The sequence below is a fragment of the Periophthalmus magnuspinnatus genome, chromosome 24, assembly GCF_009829125.3.
Source record: "Periophthalmus magnuspinnatus isolate fPerMag1 chromosome 24, fPerMag1.2.pri, whole genome shotgun sequence".
Classification (NCBI taxonomy): Eukaryota; Metazoa; Chordata; class Actinopteri; order Gobiiformes; family Gobiidae; genus Periophthalmus; species Periophthalmus magnuspinnatus.
In genome coordinates this window covers 1,961,443-1,981,891 of record NC_047149.1, presented here as the reverse complement: position 1 = coordinate 1,981,891, position 20,449 = coordinate 1,961,443, and the positions used below count along the sequence as shown (strand labels likewise).

At 44.7% G+C, this 20,449-nt stretch overlaps 2 protein-coding genes across 2 annotated transcripts in view; both read left to right on the top strand.

The window, feature by feature from the left end:
* The window catches only part of ift172 (intraflagellar transport 172), a 37,274-nt gene extending 31,441 nt beyond the window's left edge, over positions 1-5,833 (top strand). The window contains exons 38-40 of the mRNA XM_033991098.2: positions 2,595-2,748; positions 5,130-5,221; positions 5,683-5,833. Coding sequence (XP_033846989.2) covers positions 2,595-2,748; positions 5,130-5,221; positions 5,683-5,772 — 336 coding nt within the window. The 3' untranslated portion in view covers positions 5,773-5,833. The remainder of the gene's footprint in view (positions 1-2,594; positions 2,749-5,129; positions 5,222-5,682) is intronic.
* Positions 5,834-13,059: 7,226 nt separating this feature from the next.
* On the top strand, positions 13,060-17,605 carry msraa (methionine sulfoxide reductase Aa). Its single transcript, XM_033991011.2, has 6 exons — positions 13,060-13,238; positions 13,756-13,824; positions 13,993-14,112; positions 14,592-14,696; positions 15,749-15,855; positions 16,824-17,605. Exons 1-6 carry the CDS (start codon positions 13,097-13,099, stop codon positions 16,989-16,991), a joined length of 711 nt encoding a protein of 236 aa, XP_033846902.1. The 5' UTR covers positions 13,060-13,096; the 3' UTR covers positions 16,992-17,605.
* Positions 17,606-20,449: the final 2,844 nt, after the last annotated feature.

Here is a 20,449-nt window from a genome sequence, read left to right as displayed (position 1 = left end):
CAACAACATCCAGAGGCTTGAGGTACTCAGGACGGATCTCGTCCATCCCCGGAGCCTTGCCACCGAGGAGCTTGTCAACCACCTCGGTGACTTCAGCCAGGGTGATGGACGAGTCCGCCTCCGGGTCCCCAGTTTCTGCTTCCTCCTCGGAAGACGTGACAATGGGATTGAGGAGATCCTCAAAGTATTCCTTCCACCGCCCGACAACATCCCCAGTCGAGGTCAGCAGCTCTCCACCCGCACTGTAAACAGTGTTGGTGAAGCACTGCTTCCCCCTCCTGAGGCGTCGGACGGTTTGCCAGAATCTCTTTGAGGCCGTCCAATAGTCCTCCTCCATGGCCTCCCCGAACTCCTCCCAACCCCGAGTTTTTGCCTCTGCGACTGCCCGAGCCGCGGCACGCTTGGCCCGCCTCATCAGCTGCCTCAAGAGTCCCACGAGCCAACAAGGCTCGATAGGACTCCTTCTTCAGCCTGACGGCATCCCTTACTTCCGGTGTCCACCACCGGGTTTGGGAATTGCCGCCGCGACAAGCACCGCAGACCTTATGACCACAGCTACGAGCAGCCGCATCGACAATAGAGGTGGAGAACATGGCCCACTCAGAGTCCTTGTCCCCAGCCTCCCCCGGGATCAGGGAGAAGCTCTCCCGGAGGTGGGAGTTGAAGACCTGTCCGCCAGACGTTCCCAGCAGACCCTCACGATGTGCTTGGGCCTGCCAGGTCTGTCCGGCTTCCTCCTCCGGCAGCGGATCCAACTCACCACCAGGTGGTGATCAGTTGACAGCTCAGTCCCTCTCTTCACACAAGTGTCCACGACACGCCGGAGGTCAGATGACATGACAAAAAAGTCGATCATCGACCTCTGACCTAGAGTGTCCTGGTGCCACGTGCACCGATTGACACCCTTGTGCTCGAACATGGTGTTTGTTATGGACAAACTGTGACTTGCACAGAAGTCCAATAACAAAACACCACTCGGGTTCAGATCGGGGAGGCCGTTCCTCCCAATCACGCCCCTCCAAGTGTCACTGTCATTACCCACATGGGCATTGAAGTCCCCCAGGAGAACAACGGAGTCCCCGGTTGATGCACTGTCTAGTACCCCTCCCAGGGACTCCAAAAAGGCCGGGTACTCCACACTGCTGTTTGGCTCGTAGGCCGACACAACAGTGAGAGACCTGTCCCCAACCCGAAGGCGCAGGGACGCGACCCTCTCGTTCACCGGGGTGAACTCCAACACGTGGCGGCTGAGCTGTGGGGCAATGAGCAAGCCCTCACCAGCTCGCCACCGCTCCCCGTAGGCAACGCCAGAGAAATGGAGAGTCCAACCCCTCTCAAGGAGTTGGGTTCCAGAGCCCAAGCTGTGCGTGTAGCCGGTAGCGATCACCCTCTCGCACAAGCTCAGGCTCCTTCCCCCCCAGCGAGGTGACATTCCATGTCCCCAGAGCTAGTCTCCATGTCTGGAGGTCCGGTCGTCGAGGTCCCCGCCTTCGACTGCCACCCGGATCTCTCTGCACCCGCCCCTCATGGCTCCTCCCGCAGGTGGTGGGTCCACGGGAGGTCGGCCCCACGTCGTTCCTTCGGGTTGGGCCTGGCCGGGCCCCGTGGGGAAAGGCCCGACCATCAGGCGCTTGCCGCCGAGCACCCACCCCAGGCCTGGCTCCAGGGTGGGGCCCCGGTAACGCCAGCCCGGGCGACGTAGCTGGCGTTGTTTTTCTCTCTTCATGGGGGCTTCTGAACCGCTCTTAGTCAGACCCGTCTCCAAGGACCTGTTTGCCATGGGTGACCCTACCAGGGGCATGAAGCCCCCGACAACATAGCTCCCAGGATCATTCGGGTGCTCAAACCCCTCCACCACGTTAAGGTGGCGGTTCGGGGAGGGGGGTGGCGGTTCGGGGAGGGGATGTAAGTCAACTTATGTAATGAAAATAAAATGATCTTCATTAGTTTACACATATTTCTATTTTGATTTATGCCTGTAATGAATTTGTTATCTATTTGAATTTGAGGCTTGATTGCTCAGAAGATAACTGTTTTCATCTAACCCCGTATCCCTGCCCATTGTCACTATTCAAGTATTCAGACTCCAGGTCACAGAGCCATTATTTAAAGAGCCCAGAGTACGCTATGTTCTTATCTATGTTCTAATCTTGTTTCCTCATCAAAAACATGCCTGGAGCTGTGTTTTGTTTCATTCATACATGTTTAACACACAAACACTGTATATTTAGAGTTCTTTTCTCAGACAGTTCCACCTTATGATGTCTTGTGGTCATATAGGAAGCGCTCCACATACATACAACTCCATACAACTTCACTAGAATCATTTGGATCATTTCAGCCACTGGAATTGCCAATCTCTACTGAACTAAAGGTAAAAGTTAAAACCACAATTACAAACATGGGTGAATGAAACAAGACATGACTCTGGATAGTTTTGGATGAGGTATCAACATTCTAACACAGCTAAAGGCTCACAAGAGTCAATTTTGCATAATATAGGACCTTTAACAGAATAAAAATATAAAGAGGCACATATCTACAAATGTTTCTTTTATAATAAGTAATGAGTAAGTTTTTAACCCTTTGTTCAGGAGGAGCAGAGGGAGCAGATCAGAGACTGGGTTCTGATGGTTTCTATGGACCAACGTCTGGAGCAGGTTTTACCCAAAGACGAGAGAAACAGCTACGAAGCCTCACTCACCTCCTCCTCCACCGGGCTCACCTCTCTGCCCTGTGTGCTTACCGGTAATACTACTACTACTATTACTAATGCTACTGAAAATAAGATAAGATATGCCTTTATTAGTCCCATAGTGGGGAAATTCCAATATTGCATCGCACAGTTAAAGAACAGAAGGAAAATGGTACATGCAATAAAACAAGATAATAGATAACTAGTGTAAGCATGTTCCTTTTATCCGATCAGAAGAATCACTGGAGTAAACCTCCTTTAATCTAATCTCTAATATTATGAGCAATGATGTTTTACATCCTTCAATAGCTTAAAATAATTTTAAAAATAGACTTAAAAATAAACTAAAAATAGACTCCAATATAACATCTCTGTAAAGTGACTTGAGTATTGCACATAGGTGTGGTTGAATGACACATGTTCAGTGTTAACAGTGTTCATTGTACAGTCTGACAGCAGCAGGAAGGAAAGACCTGCGAAACCTCTCCTTCACACAGCAAGGGTGAATCAGTCTGTCACTGAAGCTGCTCTCCAGGGCAGACAGTGTGTCCTGCAGGGGGTGAGACTCATGGCCCAGCATAGAAATGACCTTAGCCAGGACCCTTCTGTCCCCCACCTCCTGCACTGAGTCCAGAGGACAGCCCAGGACGGAGCTGGACTTCTCGATGACCTTGTCCAGCTTCTTCCTCTCCCTCTCTGTGATGCTGCTGTTCCAGCGGACTACACCGTACAGGATGGCTGATGCCACCACAGAGTCATAGAAGGTCTTCAGGAGTGGCCCTCTCACTCCAAAAGACCTGAGTCTCCTCAGGAGATAGAGCCTGCTCTGGCCCTTCCTGTACAGTGCATCTGTGTTGTGAGTCCAGTCCAGTTTGTTGTTCAGATGAACACCCAGGTACTTGTATGAGTCCACTCTCTCAATGTCCCTTCCCTGGATGTTCACTGAGGGGGCAGTAGAGTGGCATCTGTGGAAGTCCACCACCATCTCCTTGGTCTTCTCTGCATTGATGATGAGGTGGTTCTGCTGACACCAGTCCACAAAGTCCTGTGTTAGTCCTCTGTACTCCACATCGTCATCATCCTTGATGAGGCCAATGATGGCAGAGTCATCAGAGAATACCTCTCTGCCCTGTGTATACCACTGGCAATACTACTACTACTGCTACTGCAAAAGCTACTGTTACTGATGGAGAAATTGCATTTGTGGACTGTCCCAGCCCCACAGTGCCAGCTCAGTCATTGTTATCCAACACACAGCAGAGACACACACAGACTTTGGCACACCCACGTGTCGAGCCACACGCCACAGTTCTTCAAAAGGCTTTAACACAACTCTTGCAATGTTTTAAATAGGAGTTTTATCTGCAGATTAAGATAAAGACAGTGGTTTAAGGAGGTTATAGTGAGTTTAGTGAGAGACAAGAGTTTGCAGCACAGAGAGAATCAGGAGAGGAGCCTGTCTCTGCTGCAGCTCTTGTGCCCCTGCTCACAGTATACAGCGCTCCTTTTGTCAGAGCAGAGACATGTTTGTACTCACCAGAGAAGTGCAAAAAGCCTCATGTGTTTTCAGATGTGGCTCGGTGTGGGTTCGCTCATAGACAATAATGGATCAGAGCGGCCCGGTGTGTGATGGCTTTAATTCTCCCTACAGCAGAAATATGGCCAGACTGCAGTGGACATTAGAGCTTCAGCTCTTCTCTTAGGCTACTTCACTGTATTCTACAGGACCTTGCTCAGTGATGTTATAGCCTTTTCTAATCACAAACAGTAGCAAATACCAAACTGTTTTATAGACGAGACAACTGTTGTGATTTTGGGCGTTACAAAAATAAAATGAATTGAATTGAATTATATGTGGTTGTGGTGGAAAAATTACAGTTCTAAATGAAAAGTAATCTATTTGCGAAGCTCAGTGAGTTTTGAAATACAGAAAAAAAAGTTGTATTGTTTGTTACAGCAGATACAGACAGGACAGGGCCCAGGCCTGCCCTGGCCACAGACCAGTAGCCTCCCGGCCTCTCCCCCAGTTCCCCTCTCAGTCTAAGTCCCAGTCTAAACCACCAACCCTGAGCATCTGAGCTCTGACTCTTTTATACCAGAATGACAAAGCTACATAAATTTCAAAGCAGAGTGACTTTTGTTTCACACCCATAAGATAATGAACTTTTACACTTAGACAGGTAGAACAACAACAAGTTTCCTGTGGGATGGAGACGGAGCCTTCACAGATGTTAATGTCTGGTCTGGGTCTGGCAGACATAGATCAAATTCATTTAAAGACACAACATGAATATACAAACATTTCCATCACATGGTGTCTTCAGTACACAATGGGCCATGTCACAGAATACTTACAGAATACTGAATACCTGTTTTCAAATGTATTTTGTTAAGTCAATACCGTTTAAAAGTATTGTTGCATCACTGTGCACAGGTTACCCAGTCCTAAGGAGCCAGGTGGAGTTCTCGTCATCAGGAAGAGCTGCCAATAAAGATGACTGGAACAAGTTCCTCATGGCCACCAAGGTACAGAGTCCTCCTCTCTTTCTCTCTCATATTTCAGATAAAGGGACCTCCTCCTTGTATAGTTCAGACAGAGTGATGGTGCTTGGTTCTTTCTGTTGTTCCCACTGTTTTTTTGTTTTTTTAGTTTTTTTTTTTTATTGAATGTGGTCTTATGTTCCACTTCATTTTATTGACATGGTTCTGTAGCTGAGTTTTACTGTAAAAAGTAGAAAAACAGAAATATTCCCCACTTACCTTATGCTTTCAGGGCATCCTGTTTATTCATGGCAATTATTTTGTTAACACTTTTACAGTCTTCAGAGACCAGAGCTAACAACAGCTAGCATGCTAACAGCGCCTCCCTGATTATTGGAACTTATTCTTATCATATTGGCAAGCCCTCTTTAAATCCCTTCTCTCTGATTGGTTGATTGGCTCTTGTTTTTCTATTGCTCTCTCTGATTGGTTGTCTCTTTCCTCAGACTTCACACAGCCCGGAGTGCCAGGATGTTCTGAAGTTTTTGGGACAATGGTGCGGATCTCTCCCTGGATCTGGATTCTCTTTCCACTGACCACAACCTCCAGAAAAAAACACCTTCAAATCCTTTAGTTTTATATACAATTCTGCTCCCATTCACACCAAACATCTTTCTTACCATTTTAGACTTGGTTAAAATGTTTGAGATCTCTGGTTAGGTCTAATCCTGATTTAGTCCTGGTCTTGTCCTGGTCTAATCCTTGTCCTGGTCTAATCCTGGTACTGGTCTAGTCCTGGTTTTGTCTTGCTTTAGTCCTGGATTAAACCTGGTTTAGACCTGGTTTAAATGGTTGAGATCTCTGGTCTAGACTTGGTTTAGTTTTAGTCCTGGTTTAGACCTGGTTTAGTCTTGGTTTAGCCTTAGTTTAGTACTAGAGCTGGTTTAATTTTTTTTATTTTATTTTAGACCTGCTTAAATCCTGGGTTTAACCTGGATCAAGTTACCTAGTTTAATTCAATCTAGTTTAGTCCTGGTTTAATCCTCATTTAGACGTTGTTAAATCCAGTCGTTGCTGAGCCTTAGTCCTGCTTTAGTTCTTGATGAGTCCTTTTTAGATCCGTTTTACTCGCAGATTAGTCCTGGTTTAGTTCTAGTTTAGACCTTGTTTAATCCTGGTTTAGTGCTGCTGTTTCCTGAGAAAGTCCTGTTTTAAACCAGCTTTTTCTTGACTTGATTTACCTGGTTTAGTTCTTGCTTAGTCTTGGTTTAGTCCTGGTTTAGTCCTGGTTTAGTCCTGATTTAGACCTGATTTAGTCCTAGTATAATTCTGGCGTAGTCCTCATTTCTTCTTCTTCCTTTTTTCACTCAAAGCCTTACCTTCCGTGTGAATGTGAGCAGAAACATGTACATTTGTATTTATGAAAACTCATAGAATATAACCATAAATAATTACAAAATGACTTCTTTAATTCAACCTTTTTTCAGTTTGTTCCATTTTTTATTTTTTATTTTTTGAAAGACTGAACTCAAGCGAACGCTGAACTGGGACAAATAGATGCACAAATATTCAAAGAACGATTTTTTATTTCACAGAGTTTCATGAAGTTTTTGTTATTTATCGTCCAAAGCCTCTGCCTCAAGTCTTGCTGTGTTTACATTAAATGTGTTTTGCTAAGAAATAAATAATAGTTTTAAACATTTTAAAAGTGGAATTCATTTAATTAATTATAAACAGATTAAAATACAGTACATCAAAAATATTTCAGTAGTAATAACAAAAAATACATTTGGGTATTGATACTTTGCAGCTGATCATCAACATTCTCTGGGGGGGTGATGCTAACTTGACGCACTGCTTTGTCTGAGCTCTATTTTACACAGTCTGACAAGAAGAAGCTGACTTAGCTGGAACTACAGGTGAGCTGATTTGTGCTGTTAAATGAGTCCCTCTCAAATTACATTATAGTCACACGCTAGCTAGCATTAGTCAACAGTTTTTCAGTGAGGCACTCTCACCAGCAGGACCATGAGCTGATCACAGGCTCCTGAAAATGTGCTGTTTAAATCTATTTTGTATTTTTTCTTGAGTTTTCAGACAATCTTAAAACTTACTTAGCAGTGTTTGCTAATGTGTGCATTGTGTCTCCATTGTAGCTGCTGAACATTCTACCACAGAGATACATGTAGAACACCCCCAGTGTGATGCCACTGCAAAGTATGAATAAATCATTTGAATGTAGTTTACATACCATCCCTGCTCATACATTTACACAGGCAATATTTGGAGTGCTTTGCCCAAGGACACAAAGACAGCATGTAGTACTGTGGCGTGGGAACTGAACCTACAACCTACTGAATCTTGTACTTGTACGTACACTTACCCATCCTTCAATCTCTCTGGGTTAAACGTGTCAGGAGCAGTGGACCAGATCTGAGCCAGGATCCTGCTACAGCTGGACCAAAGACTAAACCAAGAAGTGCACTGGAACTAAAGCTAGGACGACACTAGAAATAAGCCAGGAGTAAACCAGGTAATAGACCAAAACAATATAAGTCTAGAAACAGAGGAGAATCTATCTGGAGGATTACTCTGCTTGTTTTAGGTTGATGGGAGAATCCAGAGTACTCAGAGAACCCTTGAGAGTCACAGGAGACAATCAAAAGGCCATAAATGAAACTTACTGTTTTTGACCTGTTTTTGTCTACTTCTACTAACACTACGACTACTACCACTAGCATTACTGTTACTTCTACTACTACCAAGGCTACAATCAGTTACTGCAATATTAATCATATTACAATATTACTATTAAGCTCATACAAACATTTGGAGCTACGGTTACCCTACTATTAGCAAAACCATTTTCATAATCACCCCACGAAGACTAAACCAGGACTAAATTAGATCTAAACCAGGACTAAACTAGGACTAAACCCTGATTAGAGCAGGTCTAAACTGAGACTAAACCAGGTGTATACCAGGACTTGACCAAGACTTGAACAGGACTACACCAGTGCTAAACTAGGATAAAGCCTGTTCTATATCAGGTCTAAATTGGGTCTAAAATAAGTCTAATCCGAAACTAAATTCGGTCTAAACCAGGACTGAACCAGGAGTAAACTGGGTCTAATCTAGGACTAAACCAGGACTTGGACATGTGTTCCATACACATTTATTTACTGTATATGAAGCACTGAATTGTGCTATTGTGTTGCAGAGTATCAGCAGTAGTAGTAGCAGTATTTGTCTGGTCTTCTCTGTAAGTAGAAGTATTATAAATTGTGTTAAAGGAACAGGAAGTCGGTGAGTGTCTCTAATGCGTCGCTATCGATCTTTTAAGCAGGTTTCAGTTCAAGCTCGTAACTCTACCCTCAACATTTCAGACAGTAACAGACAGACAGGAGCAGAGTCAGAGGAGCAGAGTCAGAGGAGCAGAGTCAGAGGAGCAGAGTCAGAGGAGCAGAGTCAGAGGAGCAGAGTCAGAGGAGCAGAGTCAGAGGAGCAGAGTCAGAGCAGCAGGGGCAGAGCATCAGGGGCAGAGCATCAGGGGCAGAGCAGCAGGGGCAGAGCAGCAGGGGCAGAGCAGCAGGGGCAGAGCAGCAGGGGCAGAGCAGCAGGGGCAGAGGAGCCAGAGGGGCGGTGACACTGACCCTATAAGTTTTTTGGTAGAGGATATGTCACCTGTGTGTCTATGGAGCTTTTATTGCTTTTCTTGGAATATTCCACATTATGGCATTAAATATATCTATCCCCATAGAGACAAGTAGGGACACCAACAGGTAAAGTTACAGGTCTGATCTGTGTACAGGCGAGAAAGCTCACAGTAAGAATGCATGATTTTCAAGGTACCGTAGATACATTTAATCCAATTCTCTGGAATATTCCAGGCAAAGTATAGTAACGTCTCTGGTTTAAATCATACCACCACCTGGTTTAGTCCTGGTACAGTCCAGGTTTAGTTTCAGGTTTAGTCCAAACTTAACGTAAAGCACTTAAAACAGGACTAAATCAGGACTGAACCAAGACCAAACTGGGACCAAACTAAAGAAAGACTGAACCACATCAAATACACCCATAGTATCATATATATTTTTTCATTAAATCTCTGCCTGATCCGCAGCAGCTTCACCATAACTAAAGTTGAGTTTCAGTCTCTCTTTTGGCATTCACCGCGTGCCTTAATTGTTTAGAATTTAAATCAAGGTCCGCTGTGAACACGAACAGAGGCGACCCACAATCCTTTGCTGCTGACGTCCCAGAATCAGATTTCAGATTTATGCTTGATGCCCTCCCAGACAAACCCCCTTATCAAAGACACGGCACATTAAAAAGCACAATGAGTTTCACATGTATATGGCTCTGGAACTGAGCTCCAATAAAACGCTCAAAAATATGATTTCAATTCACTTTTGTGTGGTTCTCAACATACGGCTCTGCTTCAACTGACAATGCACTGTTTTGTAAATCTTTGTACTGTTGTTTTTATGGTCATTTGAATGTGAGATGTGAGTTGTGACATTTGTAATTTTGATTTGGTTTAGATTATACACCTCCAAGAGTGTTCAAACTGTTCCTGTACAAATCCCACACATTTCAGAACATGTCTGAAGAGGTCTACAGTACAGAGTTAGCAGCTTTTCCACAGAACTCCATGGAGTGGGGAAATTTTGTCATTTCCAAAGAACTGCTACCTTTACTAACTGTAATGATTTAAATTACAATTTCAGTGTGCGCTGTTTTTGTCCTGTTTAAGTTATGTCTTGTTTTAGACCCTGATTGGAAATGGAATGGTTCAGTCCTGGTTCAGTCCAGGTTCAGTCCTCGTCCAGTCCTGATTTGTCCCGGTCTTGTCCTGGTTCAGACCTGGTTCAGTCCTGGTTCAATTCTGGTCTGGTCCTGATTTGGACCGGTCTTGTCCTGGTTCAGACTTGGTCTAGTCCTGGACTAACCCTGGTTCAGACCTGGTCTAGTCCTGGTTAAGTCCTGTTCTAGTCCCTGTTCCAGTCTCCTCTGTTCCCTTTGAAGAAGGCAGCACTGCGGAACATTATCCTCCAGCGGCACGTTTGTACTGCGGCGTTTTCCCGTCACAAAAACCTGCCTTCCTGCCTCTGCCTTGCTCATGGGCACCTCGGCAGCGACCGTGCATCCTTTATATGCAAATGACCTACTTACAACGCGACAAATGCAACGGGAGGGGGCTGCTGTCTTTGTGTTACAGACGCCTGAATTCACATCTAACTCCAAATTACGCACATAAATTTTGGTTTTTGGTGAATTGTACAATATTACGCGTGCCATTTTAGCCATTTTATTTTATCAGTGCGTAATGGAGGTGCTTTCGGTTCGGCTGTGCTTTTTATGCGAGTTCAAAGGCGGCAGATGAATGGTGAGATGCGACACTGCGGCGTTTTCTGGAGCTCAATTGGCGCAAAACCATCGTAATAAAAATCATTAAACAAAAGCAAACGCCAAAATCTTTGCATTTTCAAATAACCCATGCGCAATAAATGTCAATAAAACAAGAATTAAAATATATATATATATATATTTTATGCTGATTCTGTAAAAAAACAATACAAAACAAAAAACAACAAAAAAAAAACAAACGTCTGTGATAAAAAGAAGACGAATGAGGAGACGTGTAGCCGGGAAAGATGGTTGTTTTTCGGGATAAATCACTGGAGCAGGTCGGTGTCGTCCCTGGAGGTCCGTGGATGAGGAGAGGAGAAAGAGAAACGAAGATGGGGGATGCTGCAGAGGTCGCAGCGTCCTTGTTAGATTCGGTTAAACTCCGAGGTTTAATTTCGAGTAAATAATGAAGAAATGATACTCAGTGATCCCGTTGTGGTGGAGCGGTGTAAAATCCGAAAATAGTCCGAAAATGTGAAGCGGAGATGGCGCTGGTGCAGAGACCGAGGAGAAACGGGGGCAGGATGGAGATGGAGGGATGCAGAGATGCGCAGAGGGAGGGGAGGGGTGGAGAGAGAGAGGAGGGAGGGGAGGGGTGGAGGAGAGAGAGGGAAAGGGAGGGGTAGAGGACAGAGGAATGGAGGGAGTGGTGGGGAGAGAGAGGGGTAGGGAAAGAGAGAGGAGGGAGGGAGGAGTGGAGAGAGAGGGGAGGGGTGAAGAGAGAGGAGAGGGAGGGAAGGGGTAGAGGAGAGAGAGGGAAAGAGAGGGGTAGAGAAGACAGGAGGGGAGGGAGGGGTGGGGAGAGAGACAGGGGTAGAGAGAGAGAGGAGGGGTGGAGAGAGGAAGGGAGAGAGGAGAGGGAGGGGTAGAGAGAGAGAGAGGACAGAGGGATGGTGGAGAGAGGAGAGGGAGGGAGGGAGGGGTAGAGGAGAGAGAGGGAAAGGGAGGGGTAGAGGAGAAGGAGAGGGGGGTAGAGGAAAGAGGAGGGAGAAGGAGGAGAGAGTGAGAGGGAAAGGGAGGGGTACATGAGAGAGGAGAGGGAGGGGTGGAGGAGAAAAAGGGGAGAAACAAGGCAGAAAGAGAGAGGGTGAGGGGTGGATGGAGAGAGGGGAGGTGTGGAGAAAGAAAAGGGAGGGGTAGAGGAGAGGGTAGGGGTGGAGAAGAGAAGGGAAAAAGTGTGTGTAGGAGAGGGAAGAAAGAGGGAGAGGTAGAGGAGCAATGGAAGAAAGGGAGGAGAAAAGGAGAGAGGAGGAAAAAAGGAGAGAGGGTTTGAGAAAAAAAAGAGGGCAGTGGGGAAGGAGGGATAGGAGAGAAGTGGAGGAGACCAAGAAAAAGGGGAGATGAGGGGATGGAGGCGAGGGAAGGAGCATCAGGAGAGAGAGAAAGAGAGTGAGATGTAGAGGACAAGAAGAGGGAGTGAGAAATAGAGTAATAGAGGGACATGGGTAAGGGAAGGAAATGGCAAAAGTTTTCATGAGTTTTGTGTTCATTGTAATTGAGGAACAGGAGCATTATCTGATGTGGCTGTTAATCAGTTTTGTGTTTTTGTGGGAAACTGATGATATTGTCTTTGTTCTTTTTACTGAAACAGGAACTTTAAAGGGTCCATATGACTCTAATTTCTGATCTGTGCCATAACGCTGTTTTCTCATCATAAACAGACCTGGAGTTGTGTTTTGTTTCATTTACACATGTTTAACACACAAACACTGCAAACTGAAAACACTCTATTCCACCTTGTGATGTCATGTGGTAATACAGGAAATACTCCACTGTGTTTTTAAACTCCATACACCTTCACTAGAATTATTGGGATCATTTCAGCTTTGGAATTGTCAATCTCTACTAAACGTAAAAGGAGCTGTTAACTTCAAAACTACCACTTCATGACATCACAAGGTGGAACAGAGCATTTTGAGCTTTGGAGATATAGACAGACTAATAATAAAGTGTTACTCAAACATGTGTGAATGAAACAAAACACAACTCCAGGTCTGTTTTTGAGGAGGGAACAGCAATAGAACATGGATTAAAGTTACAAGAATAAATTTAGTGAGGCAATTCTGGGAGACTCCAGCAAGTTGAGCCATGGCAACCGTTAAATATTGCAAGTTGCAAAATGTATTGCATTAAAATGTAACTTTATGAATTCAAATCATATTTATTTTAATCGTACCCTTCAAAACATTAAAGAAATAATTACCACATTGCAAGAAGTGGCCCAATTCCCGTCTCCCCTTTAAATACAGCCTTTCAATTACCAAAGTGCAAATATTTTAAGCTTTAAACAAGAAAACATAATGACAGATAATCTCCATGAATAGTTGATTCAGTATGAAACATATATGGGTAAGTAACGGCAGTATAAAGGGTCCATTTGTTTACAGCAGAGAGTTTGTGAAACCTGTGCCACAGACTGACATTACTAAACACACTGTTAGCTAACAGCTCAGGCTAATGCTAAGCTAAGTGCGCTAGTTGCAGGCTTGGTTCCGCCTCCGAGGGTCCATGGTGTCCTCCTCCCCGCGGCTCAGGCTACTCTGGCGGCACTTTGTCAACGCTCGAATGGGAGACATGAGCTCTAAGGGTCAGATGCCCACCCCGGAGACCGCGCTGCCCGGGCGGACCGACAGCCCCATAAAAGTCTCCGGTAAACACTGGCTCTTTAACTTTAGCATGTTAGCTTCTTGGGAACGCTGATATAACTTTTATTATTGTAAACTCAGGTGACAAATTCTGGTGTTGTAACTTCAACAGCAGTCTTTAGACATTTTGCACCTCATCACTATGTCTGAAAATGTACTGATGTTTTTATTTTTGAATGAAGCACATTTATAGTTGTGTAATTATTAGCTAATGCCTGCGCATATCAACTGTTACAGAAACACAAGGCAGTGCGCATGCGCTGTATGCCAGACTAAATAAATAACTCTCAGTGGACATTATTGAGGAGAGTTCGCTAAAATAATCAAAATGCATGGATGACATTTCAAATTTCTTCGGGCATTTTTGATGAGGGAACAACGTTATACCATGTTCAGAATTAAACCTGACCGGTTCAGTTCTGGTTTAGTCTTAGTTTTAAACCATGATTAAACCAGGATTAAAGCATATTACATTTCCTCATTCCTCTGAGTTGATGTGTTTGTACATTTTTATCTTTTCAGCCAAACATGATGTAAACGGCAACAGGACAGTTCCTCCATTTCCTGAAGGCACAGAGACTGCCATCTTTGGTATGTACTCCAGACTAAATTTAAAACAAATATACATGGATATTTGATTCAAATAAGTTGCACAACCGTATTTTTAATTCATTTTTCTTATTGCACTTTAAAAGCCCACAGCTGACCCTGGCCTGGCTTCTATGTGCTGTTTTTGTAAAAAGGTGTGTTTGATTTTAGGCATGGGCTGTTTCTGGGGGGTAGAGCGTAAATTCTGGAGACAGGAGGGAGTGTACTCGACTCAGGTGGGCTACGCTGGAGGATACACGCCCCACCCAACCTACAGAGAAGTCTGCACAGGTGAGGGTTTCAGGATCCATTTCTTGAACACAATAAGACAGACTTTTAATCAGTGCCATTTAAAGCTGACCTTTTCTGTTTTCACCTCCACTGGTACACAGCCACTGTGATGTACTTATTGCATTCACAAATTGTATTTTCTTAATCTGTGACACACTTAGGATTTAGCACCATCGCGTAGTCATTTTGGTACAAATGAAAAAAAATCCACTACTAGTGTGATGTTGTGATGACGTTTACAGTGACGTCAGATCCCATTGGACACTGCAGTCTTCTAACATAGTCGGACTTGTTTCCTTTACTAAGTTGTTTTAGATCAGTATTGAGAGTTAAAATGTCCAAATTGTACCATAATGATCCAGAGGTCTCATAGATTATAACTATAGCAGACACATGTACAAAATGGCTTCTTTAAGGTAAATAGGGGTTTGTAAAATGTTGCAGCATAGTACTAACTCCAGTGTTGTGTTGATTTTCAGGCAAGACGGGTCATGCAGAGGTGGTGCGTGTTGTCTTTTACCCTGAGAAAATCAGCTTCGCTGGACTCCTCAAAGTGTTCTGGGAGAGCCACGACCCCACGCAGGGTAAAATCACAAATCACTGTAACACCATTAGATCTGTTACATTCACAACATCAGAATCTAGTTTAATCTGAGCTGAGACAGGTCAGAACTCTCAGGTGGAGTTAATTCATTAATATCTCTATAATTACTACTTACTATTACTATTACTATTCACATGAAACAAAACCTGACACTAAGTTCAGCGTCTTCTCTGTCAGTGGAAATTAACAAAAATGAAATGATTTTTTCACAATAGCTTCAGAAAGCATTTTTCAATCCAAAGATGGGATGGCAACCGGAAGGACGTTAAGCCATAAGACTAACATGACGAGTTTGTGGAGCTGATCCCAAACTAATAATGAGAAGGTTCAACATTTGTGGATCAAAAGTTTCTTTCAAAAACAGTGAATCTCCCATAGAGTTATACAGAGTTATACATACTGTGCCATCCATCTGAAACTGACCTCATCTAACTAAAACACAGCCTGTTGATACTTTGCAGTAACATCGCACTACATGTATCTCTATGGTGGAATGTTCCACTGTTACATGGTGACACAAGGCACACATTAGCAAACACTGTGGTGACACAAGGCACACATTAACAAACACTTTCAAAAACAGTTTTAAGATCTCTCTTTAAAACTCAAGATAAAAAATACAAAATTTTTATATTTTTTATAAATATTTTAACACATTTTCAGGAGCCTGTGATCAGTATGTTCATGGTCCTGTTTAGGAGTTTGATTTTCAACAAAAAGGTGAGAGTGACTCACTGAAAAACGGTTGGCTAATGGTTGCTAGCTTGTGATGTAATGTTATTTGAGATGGATTTATTTAACAGCACAAATCAGCTCACTTGTTGTAGGTCAGTTCTTTCTGGTCAGATTGTGTTAAAATAAAGCTCAGATTAAAGTATAACTTGAGCATTCCAGACAGAGTAGTCCAGTTAGTATCATACACCCAGGCAGTGTTGATGTCATCAGCCGCAAAGTATCAATTGTTATTACATAAACATGATACAGTGTGGTATTATGGGATGTGCTTGTATTGATGTTGTTCTTTTGTCGAAGGGATGCGTCAAGGGAACGACTTTGGCACAGCGTATCGCTCTGTGATCTACACCTCCTCTCCTCAGCAAACACAGGACGCTCTGAGCTCCAGGGACCAGTACCAGAAGGTGCTCACAAACATCAAACCGATCACTAACAAAACTATCTCGCTCTGTCTTTGTCTCTGTATCTCTCGTTCTCTCTCTCTCTGTCTCCCTCTCTTTCTCTCTCTCTCTTTCCCTTTCTGTCTCTCTGTCTCTTTCTGTCTCTAGCTCTCCTATCCTTTCTTTTTCCACTGTTTCTCTCTTTCAGTGTTCTTGTTCTCTCTCACCCCCCCTCTCTCTCTCTCTCATTCTCCACCCATCCCTTTCTTTTTTCTTGTTGTCTTTGTCCCCCCTTTTCCCTCTCTTTCTCTCTCCTCCCCCTTCTCTCTCTTTCTCTCTTTCCTTGTCTTTCCATGTTCCTCCTCAATCCTCTCTCCACCCTCTCTCCCAACTCTCCCTCCCTTTCTCCTCTCTCTCTCTCTCTCCCCCTCTCTCTTTCTCTTTGCTCTTCCCCCCCTCTTTCTCTCCATGCTCTCCCACCCTCTCTTTCCCTCTCTTTCTCCTTGCTCTTCCCTCTGTTCTCTCTCCTCTTCATCTCTCCTTTTCTCCTCTCTCTCTCCCAACTCTTCTTCCCTTTCTCCCCTCTCTCTCCACCTTTCTCCTCTCTCTCTCTATCTATCTCTATGTCCTTGCTCCCCCTCTCTCTTTCGCTCCTCTTCCTCTCTCATTCTCTGCAGCTCTTGGCTTGTTACGAACACACTTTGTGCCAAATCATCTGGAGTCTAAATCTGTGCTGCTAATTCACTGTTTCTCATCTTCATTTGGTCCTGACTCGAGATTCATGGAAAAATCACCTCATTCAGAAGCATCGCTCGGACATCAATCTGTGTCCCCCAATCTGTGTCCCCCAGACTCAATATTGATAGATACATGTTATGCTATACTGTGGAACATTCAAGACAAAGCAGGAGCATCTCCATGGAGAGTTGAAAGACCCTCCTCCAGAAAAGTTACGTAATGCAGCTTTATTAAAGGATCTATTTTCTGCGCAGGTGCTGACGGAGGAGGGATACGGCCCCATCACGACAGAGATTGCAGAGGGAAAGATGTTTTACTACGCCGAGGACTACCATCAGCAGTACCTGAGCAAAAGCCCAGATGGGTACTGCGGACTGAGGGGTACCGGGGTATCCTGCCCCATAGGACTCGGCAAAAGCTAAACCAGGACTAATAGACTAAACTGCCACACAAACTGGACTAAACCAGGACTAAAACAAGACTAAACCTGGACTAAACCAGGACTCAAACAAGACTAAATCAGAACTAAAACAGGATAAACCTGAACTTTAAGAACTAGAGCAGGGACTGAAGCGGGACTGAAGCGGGACTGAAACAGGACTGAAACAGGACTGAAACCGGATACACTGGGACTTAAAGGACTTAGACCGGGACTAGACCGGGACTAGACCGGGACTAGACCAGGACTAGACCAGGACTAAAACAGGATGCTAAGCAGGACTACAGCGGCTGGACAGAACTGATCCAGGACAAACAGGATTTAATTGCGGGTTTAATGCGTTCAGCACGTAAAAAAACAAAAAAACAAAACATCATTTGGCTTTGTTTTGCCATTATCTCAAATTACATGATCTGATTTTGATTATCTCATCTTTTATAAGGCACAATATGCAATGGGCAAATCCTTTTTATTTATTACTTGTGTTATGCTTGAAATTATACTGGAGGTGGAGGGTTCAATCCTTTAAAGTTTAAATGAAGTCAAATGTTGATGCAGATATTTTGTTTTTAATAAATTGTAAAGTCTTCCAATGTGAGAATTCTTGGTTGTTGTTTTTTCTCAAAAAAAAAAAAATCCGATTAGGGTTGTCAAAAGTATAAAAATTATGATTCTAATCAATACTTAAACTAGCATTAAAACTGAATACTCACTGTTCGCAGGTATCGATACAAAAAAAATCCCATTCAAAGGACAGAAATTAACCTCTCTTGAACAGTTTGTTAGAACTAATGTAAGAACACATGGTATAATAAAAACATTGATTATTTGCAGCAGATGTCATCCATCAACGTTTCTTGGAATGTGATGCTAACTAAAGGCAATACTCTGTCAGAAGCGCTGTTACTCAAAATATACTTGAACGCTCGGATTGATCACAGGCTCCTGAAAATGTGCTCTTTAAATCCATTTTGTATTTTTTCTTCACACTTTTTAACAGTGTTTGCACAGTAGTGTGTGCACTGTGTGTCCATGGTAACTGCTGAACATTCCACGATAGGCATAGATGGAGAACATCTCAAAGGATCAATACTATTATTTTGTGTTGTAACTTAAAAAGAAATAGCTTTTAAAAAGATCATTTGGGTATCAGAATAGGTATTGAGTCTATTATTTAGTATCAAAATTGAGTTGGAAGTTTTAGAATCATGACAACAGTGATTCTGATATAAAAAAGTTTTGTGGATAAATGGCACGCGTTCTGTTTATAAAGTCAAAGCAACACCACAACACTGTGGCCATTGGGAGGTATTACAACACATATTTAAAATGTAGATGATGTGGTTTGTTTGAAGAAATTCAATGAAGCGCGGGTAAATCACAGGAGTAACTATGACTTGATTAGGGTAGCCAGATGCCTCGTCATCTAATCAGTGATGTGCATGAATGGATGAACAAGATTCCTACTGTCCCTATCTATCACCTTGCGAAACCACAGCCAAGGGAACAGGCTTGGCAGAATCAGCGGGGAAAGAAGACCCTTGAGCTTGAGCTTGACTCTAGTCTGGCACTGTTCAATTCTTTGGTCTTTTTGTGTGGCGTTTGCATTTTCTTCCTGTGTTTGGGTGGGTTTCTTCTGGGCTCTCTGTTTTCCCCATCAACACAAAACATGCACAACAGGTCAAATCCTCCAGCTGAGGTCATCCTGACCAAGACTAGCTCAAGATCTGGAGATGAGTCCCTGAACACTATGATCTGGTGCTCACTATTTCTGATAAGATGCCACAGCAACATTAAAGGATGGGTCAAATGCAGAGGACAAATTTCCCCACAGGGACCTTTATATATACAGAGGTTTACATACACTATATAAAAAGGCACATACACTTTTTTCTGACAAATGAAATCAGACCAAACATTTCCTATTTTAGGTCACTTCCATCCATCCATCCATTTTCTTCCGCTTATCCGGGGCCGGGTCGCGGGGGCAGCAGTCTAAGCAGGGACTCCCAGACTTCCCTCACCCCGGACACGTCCCCCAGCTCCTCCGGTGGGACCCCAAGGCGTTCCCAGGCCAGCCGAGAGACATAGTCCCTCCAGCGTGTCCTGGGTCTTCCCCAGGGCCTCCTCCCGGTGGGACATGCCCAGAACACCTCCCCAGGGAGGCGTCCTGAGCAGATGCCCGTGCCACCTCAACTGGTTCCTCTCGACGTGTAGGAGCAGCGGCTCTACTCTGAGCTCCTCCCGTGTGACCGAGCTCCTCACCCTATCCCTAAGGGTGCGCCCGACCACCCTGCGGAGGAAACCCATTTCAGCCGCTTGTATCCACGACCTTGTCCTTTCGGTCATTACCCAGAGCTCATGACCATAGGTGAAGGTAGGAACGTAGATTGACCGGTGAATCGAGAGCTTTGCCTTTGGGCTCAGCTCCTTCTTTACCACAACGGACCGATACAGCGACTGCATCACTGCAGACGCTGCACCGATACACCTGTCAATCTCACGCTCCATCCTTCCCTCACTCGTGAACAAGACCACGAGATACTTGAACTCCTCCACTTGAGGCAGAGACTCACCACCCACCCGGAGAGGGCAAACCACCTTTTTCCAGTCGAGAACCATGGCCTCGGATTTGGAGGAGCTGATTCTCATCCCAGCCACTTCACACTCGGCTGCAAACCGTCCCAGTGCCTGCTGCAGGTCCTGGCTCGAAGAAGCCATCAGGACAACATCATCTGCAAACAGCAGAGATGAAATCCTGTGGTTCCCAAACCAGACCCCCTCTGACCCCTGGCTGCGCCTAGAAATTCTGTCCATAAATATAATGAACAGAACCGGTGACAAAGGGCAGCCCTGGCGGAGTCCAACATGCACCGGGAACAGGTCTGACTTACTGTCGGCAATGCAAACACAGCCCCTGCTCCGGTCATACAGGGACCAGACAGCCCTTAGCAAAGAGCCCCGGACCCCATACTCCCAGAGCACCCCCCAAAGGACACCGCGAGGGACACGGTCGAATGCCTTCTCCAGATCCACAAAACGCATGTGGACTGGTTGGGCGCAAACTCCCATGAACCCTCAAGAACCCGATGGAGTGTATAGAGGTGGTCCAGTGTTCCGCGACCAGGACGAAAACCACACTGCTCCTCCTGAATCTGAGGTTCGACTATCGGTCGGATTCTCCTCTCCAGTACCCTGGAATAGACCTTACCGGGAAGGCTGAGAAGTGTGATTCCCCTGTAATTGGAACACACCCTCTGGTCCCCCTTCTTATACAGAGGGACCACCACCCCGGTCTGCCATTCCACAGGTACTGTCCCCGACCGCCATGCGATGTTGCAGAGACGTGTCAGCCAAGACAGCCCCACAACATCCAGATACTTGAGGTACTCAGGACGGATCTCATCCACCCCCAGAGCCTTGCCACCGAGGAGCTTGCCA